Source organism: Tamandua tetradactyla, chromosome 1, assembly GCF_023851605.1.
Source record: "Tamandua tetradactyla isolate mTamTet1 chromosome 1, mTamTet1.pri, whole genome shotgun sequence".
NCBI lineage: Eukaryota > Metazoa > Chordata > Mammalia > Pilosa > Myrmecophagidae > Tamandua > Tamandua tetradactyla.
Window position 1 is genome coordinate 183981099 of NC_135327.1, and position 12169 is coordinate 183993267.

The 12169-nt window shown below is 41.4% G+C and overlaps 1 protein-coding gene across 5 annotated transcripts in view; it reads right to left on the minus strand.

Annotated features, from left to right (window-relative positions):
• Positions 1 to 12169, minus strand: part of DENND2A (DENN domain containing 2A) — a 153010-nt gene that overhangs the window by 45521 nt on the left and 95320 nt on the right. For all 5 annotated transcript variants that reach the window (XM_077147700.1, XM_077147711.1, XM_077147673.1 and 2 more), the window contains 3 exons: positions 8825 to 8918; positions 7355 to 7405; positions 6081 to 6268 (listed from right to left, as the gene is read on the minus strand). In XM_077147700.1, the coding sequence (XP_077003815.1) occupies positions 6081 to 6268; positions 7355 to 7405; positions 8825 to 8918 (333 nt within the window). The remainder of the gene's footprint in view (positions 1 to 6080; positions 6269 to 7354; positions 7406 to 8824; positions 8919 to 12169) is intronic.

Consider the following 12169-nt stretch of genomic DNA (forward strand, 5'->3'; position numbering starts at 1 on the left):
ATCCGAAGTATACAATCAATGGCTCATAATATCATCACATAGTTGAGTACTCATCACCATGATCTTTTTTTAAAGAACATTTTCATCACTCCAGAAAAAGAAATAAAAAGAAAAAAGAAAAAAAAAATACATCCCATACCCTTTACCCCTCCCTCTCACTGACCACTAGTATTGCAATCTGCCTAAATTTTATTATCCCTTCTTCCCTGCCCCTTATTATTTATTATTTTTTGTCTTTATTTTTTTTACTCAACTGTCTATACCCTGGATAAAAGGAGCATCAGCCACTAGGTTTTCACAATCACATGGTCACATTGTAAAAGCTATATAGTTATACAATTATCTTCAAGAATCAAGGCTACTAAGGGAAAGATGTTTGTTTGGTGCAAAATTCATATTTTGGGTAGCGTATTTCCTAATTTAACTGGTATGGCCAGTTTAGTTGAACACCATAAGTACATGGAATCTTGAATAGGGTGTGAAATCTTGTTGGTTTGTCCAGGTTATTGTGATGCTATGATACATCCCAGAGTAATTTGGGCAGTGAATAAAGAAGTATTTGCAAGGTGCCCTTGGGAAACTGGGGAGAAAGGAGGCAACTTCCCCATTTGGAGAATTTCTGATATTCTCACAAGCAGTGGGGACAACCAAATTAAAAGGCTGAGTCTTTAATCTTCGGGTTTGCCCCTATGAAACTTATTCCTGCAAAGGAGAAGCTAAGCCTACTTAAAAGTAGGCCTAAAAGTCATCCCCAGGAACCTCTTTTGTTGCTTAGATGCGGCCTCTCTTTCTAAGCCAATTCAGCAGATAAACTCACTGTCTTCCCCTATACGTGGCACATGATTCCCAGGGGTGTTTCCCTTCCTGGCAATGTGGGACAGAAACTCCAGGATGAGCCAGAACCCAGTATCAAGGGACTGAGAAAGCCCTCTTGAACAAAAGGGGGAAGAGAGAAACGAGACAAAATGAAGTCTCAGTGGCTGAGGGATTTCAAACAGAGTCAGAAGTTATCCTGGAGGTTATTCTTATGTATTATATAGATATCCCTTTTTAGTTTATGGTGCATTAGAGTGGTTAGGGGGAAGTACCTGAAACTGTTGAACTGTGCTCCAATAGCCTTGATTTTTGATGAAGACTGCATAACCATATAGCTTTTTACAATGTGACTGTGTGATTGTGAAAACTTAGTGCCTGATGCTCCTTTTATCCAGAGTATGGACAAATGAGTAAAAAAAAATAGATAATAAATAAATAAATAATAAGGAGGGCAAAGGGTAAAAAAATTGGGTAGATGGAAATACTCGTGGTCAATGAGAGGGAGGGATGAGTAGTATATAGCATGTATGAATTTTTTCTTTTTTCTTCTTATTTATTTTTCTGGAGTGATGCCAATGTTCTAAAAAATGATCATGGTGATGAATACAGAATTATGTGATGATATTGTGAGCCAATGATTGTACACCATGTATGGAATGTATGTATGTGAAGAGTTAGCAATAAAAATATTTTAAAAAATGAACAGAGAGAAACAAGTGCTAGAGAAAATTCAGAGAAAGAGATGTACCTATTCACCATTGGTAGGGAAGCTGAGAGGTGCAGTCCCTCTGGAGGGAGTGTGGTGGTCCCACAGGAAGCTAGGGGTAAGGTTGGGATTCGATCCTGTAACCCCATTGCCTGGTATATACCTGGAGGAACTGAGTGTGGGGACATGAGTGGACATTTACATATTGGTGTTTATGGCAGTAGCGTTTGCGATTTGCAATGGATGGAGGTGGCCTACTGGTACAATGATGAGGGAAGGAAGGGGGAACTTTGGTGTATACATAGAACGACTACTGAGTGGCCATTAGAAGGAATGAAGTTGTGAGGCATGCAACTAGGTGAATCGACGCTAAGGACTGTATGTTATATGAAATGGCAGAAGCAAAAACACAAATATTATCATGCCTCACTCATGTGGACTAACTGTAACATACGAACTCAGTGAATTAAAGTCGAGAGCATGGGTTATCAGATTGGGGCCTATCATAAATGGTTCTAGATTGTAAGCTCTTACAGCAGTCACGTATATCTAGGATTTGTAGCTCTTATTTCTAAATTCTGAGATACTGAGTTGTTTGTATATAACCTGGTCATTCCCAGAAACTTTGGGTATTTATGTGACACCTGAGACTTAGAGTTAGAGCTCTGAAGCTATGAAAATCAGTAGTATCCCATACAGGAACTGTTCAAAAAGTTGAAAAAGTGATCAGACTTCAAGTAGAGATATGAATGAAGCTGATCTGGATAGGACTAAGGTAAAACAAAATTCAGGATAAAGGATGATATCGTCCATATTTTAAAACTTCAACTTCTGTGTGAGACCAAAGGGAGAGATGTTACTTGGTGCCAAGTTTATATTTTGGGTAGTGCATTATCTAATTTAACCCGTATGGTTAGTTTACTTGAACACCATAAGTACACGGAATCTTGAATCGGTTGTGAGAGCTTATTGATATGTACAGATTAGTGGGATGTCCTGATATATACCAGAATAATCTGGGCAGTGAATAAAACAGTATTTGCAAAGTCCCCTTGGGGGATGGGGAAAAAGGAGGAAATACTAACTTCCTCATTTGGGGAATTATTGATATTTTCATAAGTAGTGGGGACAACAAAATGAATAGGTTGAGCCATTGATCTTAGGGTTCACCCCTATGAAGTTTACTCCTGCAAAGGAGAGGCTAAGCCTATTTATAATAATGCCTAAGGGTCACCCCAGAGAACCTCTTTTGTTGTTCAGATATGACCTCTCTCTCTAAGCCAGCTCAGTAGGTGAACTCACTGCCTTCCCCCCTGTGTGGGACATGACTCCCAGGCACGCAATTCTCCCTGGCTATGTGGGACAGAACTCTCAGGATGAGCCGGGACATAGCGTCATGGGACTGAGAAAGCCTTCCTGACCAAAACAGGGAACAGAGAAATGAGACAAATTAAAGTCTCAGTAGCTGAGAGATTTCAAACAGAGCCAGGAGGTTATCCTGGAGGTTATTCTTAAGCATTACACAGAGATCCATTTTTAGTTTATGGTGTATTGGAGTGGCTAGGGGGAAGTACCCGAAACTGTTGAACTGTGTTCCAGTAGCCTTAATCCCTGAAGATGACTATATAACTATACAGCTTTTCTTTTAAAGCTGAATTAAGTTCTTTTAATAGATTGCATATATAGACATTTAGTACACTCATCTATAACTATATAGCTTTTACAATGTGACTGTGTGATTGTGAAAACCTTGTGTCTGAAGGTCCTTTTATCCAGGGTATGGACAGATGGTTAAAAAAATAATAATAAAAGGATAATAAAAAATTATAGGTGTAGATAAAAGGTAAAAATTAGGCAGATTGAAATATTGTGGGTCAATGAGAGGGTAGGGTAAGGGAATGGGATATATGAGGTTTTTTTTATTAATTTTTAAGTTTAAAAAATATAACAACAAACAAACACAAACATTCTTAACTTATGATCATTTCGTTCTACATATATAATCAGTAATTCACAATATCATCACATAGTTGCTCATTCATCATCATGATCATTTCTTAGAATATTTGCATCAATTCAGAAACAGAAATAAAAAGACAACAGAAAAAAATTCATATATACCACACCCCTTACCCCTCCCTTTCATTGATCACTAGCATTTCAATCTAAGTTTACTTTAACATTCGTTCCCCCTATTATTTATTTTTATTCCATATGTTTTACTCGTTTGTTGATAAGGTAGATAAAAGGAGCATCAGACACATGGTTTTCACAAGCACACAGTCACACTGTGACAGCTATATCATTATACGATCATCTTCAAGAAACATGGCTACTGGAACATAGTTCTATATTTTCAGGCAGTTTCCTCCAGCCTCTCCATTACATCTTGACTAAAAAGGTGATATCTATTTAATGCATAAGAATAACCTCCAGGACAACCTCTCGGACTCTGGAATCTCCCAGCCATTGACACTTTATTTTGTCTTATTTCATTCTTCCCCCTTTTGGTCGAGAAGGTTTTCTCAATCCCTTGACATTGAGTCCCAGCTCATTCTAGGATTTCTGTCCCAGGTTGCCAGGAAAGTCCACACCCCTGGGTGTCATGTCCCAGATAGACAGGGGAAGGCAGTGAATTTGCTTGTTGTGTTGGCTGAAGAGAGAGGCCACATTTGAGCAATAAAAGAGGTTCTCTTGGGGGTAACTCTTAGGCCTAGATATATGAGTTTTTTCCTTTTTATTTCTTTTTCTGGAGTGATGCAAATGTTCTAAAAACGATCATGGTGATGAATACACAAGTATGTGATGGTACTATAAGCCATTAATTGTGCATCAAGTATGGACTGTATGTGTGTGAAGATTTGTCAATAAAAATATTTTTTAAATGATGTGTTGGGATTTTTATTAAACATGTTTTTATAAATAATGATAGGTTTACAAAACAGTGTACAAAACATGATACAAAAAGCATACAATGTATTATCCCAGTTTTGTAAGAAAATTATACTATGAGAAAGATGGGAAGAAAATACATCTAAATGCTAAGAGTGATGATTTCTGTGTAGTGGGATTATAGGTGATTTTATCCTTTATACATTTCTATATTAGTCCCCTTTCCAATAAAGATTATGTATTACATTTGAATAAAAAATATCTTAAAGAAAATACCTGCTGGTCCCCAATACCACTTTGTGGGGCTCTAGGAGGCTGGAGAGCCCAGGTTGCAAACTACAAGCATTGAGAAGGTACCTGCAGAGAATGTCTAGGAAAATGGTTTTATGCTTCAATAGTTACACTGATTAATCATTAACTAATGAATGAATGAATGCCACTGCTCCTGGAACATTGAGTATTCCCTGAGAGGAGTAATTAGAATAGAACAGTCCTGAAGTTCTTGGGGCTCACTCTGAGTGGTTCTCAACTGCATGGTGAATCAGAGCGAGCTGACCTGGGGGCCTCTCTTGTCCATGTCACAGACCCACAAAATCTGGGTGTACCAATGGGAGTAGGATTTTCAGGGGTTCCTTCCTAAGAATGTGGCAGCTGGAGCAAGGTGAATAGCTGCCAGATTGGAGGGTTGATGTCTGTGCTTTCCTTAAATGATAGACAGTTTAAATTCTAAAGTCTCCTCTTGTAGGATAGGACTTGATTGGTGTCTGGACCACAGGGGACAGGACGGAAGGAGGCGGGGCAGTAGGGGACAGCTGGGATCTAGACTGAGGTAGATGCTGGGATCAAGCTGGGGTGTGACCCCAAAGAGAGGCCCCAGGTGGACAAGCACATGGGCTTCCTCCTACTTTCCCTCCTCTGAGCACCCTCAGCTTTTGGTATGTATGAACTTTCCAGAGAGTGTCATTGTTTACCTTTGTATGTTTCTCTTATATCACCCTGTCATAGTGTCAACTCTGTGAGGACAGGAAATACATTTTGTTCACCTTTACAGTCCCCTGAGACCACTAATATCTCAGTAAATTCTGGTTGAACTGAATTAGAATGTGGTGGAACTTCTTTAATACTGGAGTCAAAGACTAAGAATGATTTGTGTATCATTGGCTATGCCATTTTAGTCTTCATTGTATGCCATTTTATTTTAGATGCCATGATTTAATTGATGGTAAAGTCAAATTAACATAACGATGAATCATGTTATAATAGAATGGAATTCTGCATACAGGCACAGAGAAATATGGCGTGTACATTCATATATTTAGCACAGACCCAAACATTGTACTACTTGGGAAGAGCTGTGTGGATAGATGGGAAAGAGAAGAAGGGCTTCTAGAAGAGGTTGGGAGATGCACCTGGATAAGGAGATAGAGAGAGGACAAGGAAGAAGGCGTGGGCAGCACAGAGACCACAGGATATCAATACTTCTGCCCATACTTTTAGTCCTACAATCTCTCCTTCCTGGACCTCCAAATTTCTCCATTGGTAGTGTTCTCATTTGATATACTCTAATTAGGACACATTTTCAAGCTTCTAGAGACACTAAGTATTCCTCAGACTTCTGCACCTCTCTGAATCCATGAGCGCCAACAAAGTATCAGCTAGAATGTACCTTCAGAGGGAACTGCTGGGTGAGTTCAGGCACATAGGCAGCCCCCGCCTGCTTCTTGTGCAACGACACGACCACGAAGTACTCGAAGAGCTGCCTCTCCTGGTACTCGATGAGATCCCGGTCAAGCGATGGATACCGAAGAGCCTGCTTCAGGCGGGACTTCACATTGACCAGGCGCCGGCTGTGAGCTGGAGAGAGACAGAGACAGAGAGCCTGACAAGGACTTGCTTCCAAATCTGGAATTGGACAAAGCTGCAACAGATTATATAATTCCTAGCTCAAATGCTTTTTCTAACCCTAAAAAAGAATTTCTACATCTAACAAATTACTACAAAACTCTCTATTTGGGATCCTTGCCATGGCTCTGGGCGGAGGAATGCTCAATGGGCCGTCATGGTATCTGGGGTGCAGGAGCCTGGGGTCGTGGGGGGTCTGCTCTGTCATGGTTTTGCTCTCCGGGCCTTGGGCAGTGGCTCACAAAGTCCTCGCCTTCATCTGTCACATGGGGTGGGACACTGACTCCTCCCCTCACCCCTTTCCTCCGCCTTTCAGTTTGTGTGATGTGACAAAATCCAGACTAGAAAGCTTTTGGACCTGCGAGCTCTGTAAACATTCCGTGTGACTCAACTGGCAGAGACATAACTTGCCCAAGAATTTCCATCTACCACCTCCCTTACCACCAACTCTATGCAATGGAAATGTACTTGCTTCATTTTAGAGATGGGAGAGGCAGCAGTTAGGTGTTAGAAACAAATAAGGCCGGACCACTAAGTGGACAGGTCTCTATCGCCTCACTCAGCAACAGTGGCGCCTGTAAAATTGTGGCAAACTCACTAAAACCCAGCCTGCTAGATCACTGAATTTTAGAGCCACACCCACCAACTGATTCAACAACTTTGTGTGGCAGATGAGGAACTAGGGGTCGTAAGTGATTTCCTCCAGCTTGCATAGCAATTTTAGCAGAAGTAGGGCTAGAGCACAGGTCTCTAGAGTGTCATGCAAGCACTGTTGTATCTTGCAGTATGAAAAACACTTATGTCCTGATGGAAAGGCTTGGGAACAGAGGCTGCTGCTTGTGGAGCCAGCCCCGGCTCTGGAGAGGAGCGGAAGGCTCAGTGACAGAACATTCTGGTCAGGCTCCTGACTGACTTGCCCCTGAGCCCGCCGTGGGCTCCACTGTCCTCTCTCCTGCCCTGCCCATCCTGTCCTGCCCTCCCACTAGGTTTTCAGCTTCTAAGCCACCTGCACGAGCCTTGCACCACTGCTCTTCTCACCTTTCAGCTTCTCCTCGGTGTCGCTATCAGACTCACTGTTCTCATCTGTCACTAGACCAAAAAGACAAGGAAGAAAGTTACATGTGAGTTCTTTTTCTTTTTGGCTTTTAAAATGGGAATTTAATGAGTTGCGAGTTTACAGTTCTAAGGCTGTGAAAATGTCAAAATTAAGGCAAGGCTATAAAAATGCCCAAACTAAGGCAACAGGGAAACGTACTTTGGTTCAAGAAGGCCAATGACGTTCAGGGTTTCTCTCTTAGGTGGAAAGGCACATGGAAAACTCTGCTAGCTTTCTCTCCAGATTTCTTCAGTGGCTTCCCTGGGGACGTTTTCTTTATGCATCTCCAAAGGTCTCTAGCTGTGTGGGCTCTTTCCAAAATAGTTTCCTCTTAAAGGGCTCCAGTAAGTAACCCCATCTTGAATGGGTGGAGACACGTCTCCATGGAAACCATAAAAAAGACACGTTCTTTCTATACATGTGAGTTCTTGTAATGCAGGAAACTTTATATACAGTACCACAAATCTAAGATTTCTAGTTCAGTGGAGGTGATTTCTTTTTGTCTATTTAAACACAATGTAGATGAACTAACGCCTTTGTCAAACTGAATGTGTTTCCAAATTAATTTGTCTCTAATTCAGATGATACATTTATCAAATAAAACATCAAAAAATACCAATCCCTACAATAGCCAAAAGATGGAAGCAACCCAACTGTCCAACCACAGATGAATGCATAAACAAAATGGGGTAGACACATACAAAGGAATATAATTCAGCCATAAGGGAATATTATTCAGCCATAAAAGTGAATGAAGTTCTGATACATGCAAGAATAGACATATTGCCTGAAATAAGCCAGACACAAAAGGACAAATACTGAATTATCTTATTTCTGTGAAATAACTAGAATATGCAGATTCATAGAGATAGAAAATAGATTACAGATTACCAGGGGCTGGGGAAGGGAGAATGGGGATTTACTGCTTAACGGGCACAGAGTTTCTGTTTGGGGTAATGGAAAAGATTTAGTAGTGGATGGGGCTGATGGGAACACAACATTGTGAATGTGATTGATACCACTGAATTACATATTTGAAAGTGGTTAAAATGGGAAATTACATATTGTATATATGTTACTACCATAAAAATGATAGTGATAAAGAAAAAAAAAGATACTGGTGCCTAAATGCCAAGCAGGAAGAGAGCCCTCGTGGCCAGGGCAGGGTGTAGCACCGCACAAGTTGATGGGGTGGAGGGGACACGGCGCTGGGCCAGAGGATATGCCACCTCAGGCTGGACTCCTGCCTTTTTGACTGTCCTGGGGACAGTGGAGCTGAAAACAACAGACATTTATAAAGCACCAACTTGTTCCTGCCTTGGTGAGCCATTCAGAAACATTTGGATGCAACCTCTAGGAAGTATTTGTTTTCAGATTCTTGGGGGAGGAGGGATAGTGGTGGAAGTTTCTACCTTTTCCTGAGTTGCTCTCTGTTGACTGAGACAGCCTCTTCACCCGCTTCTTTCCTCTCCGGGCCTCATAAATGGCATTGATTCGCAATACCAGCTGCCAGACACCAGGAGAAGAAAAGCCAGTGTTAGCAACTTCTCCCTACATGCAGCTGGGATTCCTCAGTTGCCCATTCTTCTCTAAGATGATGGCAGGCCAGGGAAAGGACAAGGAAGGAGACATTTCCCCCTTGCCCACAGGTGTCTTTTTTTTTTAAACCTTTTTTAAATTAATTTTTAAATTTTAAAAAAAATACCAAAAAACACCAAACAAATGCAAACATTCATAACTTTTGATCATTCTGTTCTACATATATAATCAGTAATTCACAATATCATCACATAGTTGCATATTCAGCATCATGATCATTTCTTGGAACATTTGCATCTATTCAGAAAAAGAAATAAAAAGAAAACAGAAAAAAATTCATACATACCATACTCCCCACCCCTCCCCTTCACTGATCACCAGCATTTCGATCTAAATTTATTTTAACATTTGTTCCCCCTATTATTCATCTTTATTCCATATGTTTTACTCGTCTGTTGATAAAGTAGATAAAAGGAGCATTTTTTTTGTGTGATTCACAATCACACAGTCACATTGTGAAAGCTTTATCATTATATAATCATCTTCAAGATACATGGCTACTGGAACACAGCTCCACATTTTCAGGCAATTCCCTCCAGCCTCTCCACTACATCTTGACTAACAAGGTGATATCTATTTAATGCATGAGAATAACCTCCAGGATAATCTCTCAACTCTGTTTGGAATCTCTCAGCCACTGACACTTTATTTTGTCTCATTTTACTCTTCCTTCTTTTGGTCGAGAAGGTTTTCTCAATTCCCTGATGCTGAGTCTCAAGTCATTCTAGGGTTTTTCTCAATCCCTTGATGCTGAGTTCCAGCTCATTCTAGGATTTCTGTCCCAAGTTGCCAGGAAGGGCTACACCCCTGGGAGTCATGTTCCACATAGACAGGGGGAGGGTGGTGTGTTTGCTTGCTGTGTTGGCTGGAGAGAGAGGCCACATCTGAGCAACAAAAGAGGTTCTCTTGGGGGTGACTCATAGGCCTAATTTTAAGTAGGCTTGACCTATTCTTTGTGGGGTTAAGTTTCATATGAACAAACCCCAAGACTGGGGGCTCAGCCTATAGCTTTGGTTGTCTGCACTGCTTGTGAGAATATCAAGAATTCGACTTGAGGAAGTTGAATTTTCCCTCTTTCTCACCATTCCCCAAAGGGGACTTCCGCAGGAGTCTTTTAATCACGCTTTTCTGCCAGACAGGAACGTGACTGTCAGGAAAAACCAAAGGATGCTGCCAGCCTTGCTGATGTTTGGGTGTGAGTTGTCTAAATATGCAAACATGTTCCAGACACAGGGAGGCAAAGTCAGTAGCTCCTGGTGTGGCAGCTGCTCCCCCACTGATACTGCGGTGGGGCAGTTACTGTGGTTTGGGAAGCAACTTATACTCCCAAAACAAAACAAGAAAAGGAAAAGACAGTGAAAAAAAAAGTTTCCAGGCAGGGCCCCTTTCATGGGAACCATGCCAAAGAATGTCTGAACAGCTCTGAGTGGGAAGGGAACAAGGATTTGGGTGGATCTTGAGTGCTAGCCTGGGATGGCATGGAGTATCGTGCACACTTGAGCACACTCTCTTTCTGCAGGGGAACGCTCACTCCACATGTCACAGATACTCCATGAATCCCGACAGTACACGCAAATGTGGTGTGAAAGCGGGATGTGCACACTCTAGAGTGTAACATTTCACAGTCCCTCCAAGAAGGCGATGGATTGCCAGACGGCACCTCCCCCTTTGCCACTGCCAGATGGCCCTGCTCTTAGCTGCTTCCTGCATATGCGAAAGCAGACCTGCTTCAAAGGAAACGTTTTCCTTGCTTCTGACCCCAAAAGTTTGACGTTTCTATGTGTTTGTTTCTCCTCTTTTCTCTTGAGAAGCTGGTGAATGTGGATTTACATATTTTGCTTTTCCAGGTCCCCAGGGACAAAAGCTGTCAAAGTCACACATTTGCAGTGCATTGGATCCAGAATCCCCCACAAGGAGGGGCTCCAAAATTAGTGTTATGTGTGGCTTATAAAATTACTCATTACTTTATACACACATACTGCGATCTAACATCTTTTATCTACAAAAATCAGTGAACCAAAATACAAGTTGGTAACCATTTTCCATGTTCTGTGAATATTTTTAATTCTTTTTTTTATTTTTAAAAAAATATAACAACAAATGCAAACATTCTTAACTTTTGATAATTTCATTCTACATATATAATCAGTAATTCAGAATATCATCACATAGTTGCATATTCATCACCATGATCATTTCTTAGAACATTTGCATCAATTCAGAAAAAGAAATAAAAAGACAACAGAAAAAAAATCATATATACCATACTCCTTACCCTTCCCTTTCATTGATCCCTAGTATTTAATTCTTATTTCAAATGTATTTTTAATATTCAAGTTCCCCTTCTGTCTCTGGCTGTCTGGGTGCCTATGGGCTGGTGACTTGGCCTCTGGGGAGCTAAATTTCCCCATCTGAAGAATGAGGGGATCAGAGTATTTCCAAAGTCTCATCTAGCTCCAACCTTCTGGGTTCCTGATGAATGTTTTAACTGATGATAAAAGTTCTTAGCTGATGTATGGGCATGTGTTGCCTAAATACGCAAATGTATCCCAGACACAGGGAGGTAAAGCTGTCCTCAGACTTACTAAGTCCTTTCATGACCTCTCCTGTGACTCAGAAGATGAGTCATTCAACAGGCACCAAGACTTAAGGGCTGAATTCTGCAGTTTGACTATGGCAGAACCATTTCTTGAATGAATCCCAAGTGAGATCTCTTCTCACTAGGCTTCATAGCACCATTTGTTCCTTTCAGAAGTAGAAGCTTCCTGGATGATACCGGATTGGGAGAGAAAGGGAAACCCACTTAGGCACAGCTAAAGCAAACCAACTAGCAGCTTTAAAGGGGAGCTGTGTTTCTTGACCTTGAAAAGTTTTAAATTCTTTCGGACACTGGGAGAAATAGGAAAGGAGATGTGTGTAGCCTGGACAGAGGTCCCAGAGGGATACAGTGGATTAGCAGCAATCAGAACCCCATTTCTGCTCTCCCTCCTGACCAGCTCCCTAAAGCGGCTCATTAGCTCCTCTCCACAAGCTGAGGCACTGGGGAAGAAGGTGGCTTATTACTAAGGTGCCCTTGTGGCAGGCCTGGGCCTGTCCCTCTTGGTTTGCAGGCCATTTGCTGAGCCTGCTGCCCTGGGATATCCTCAGACAACTGAACA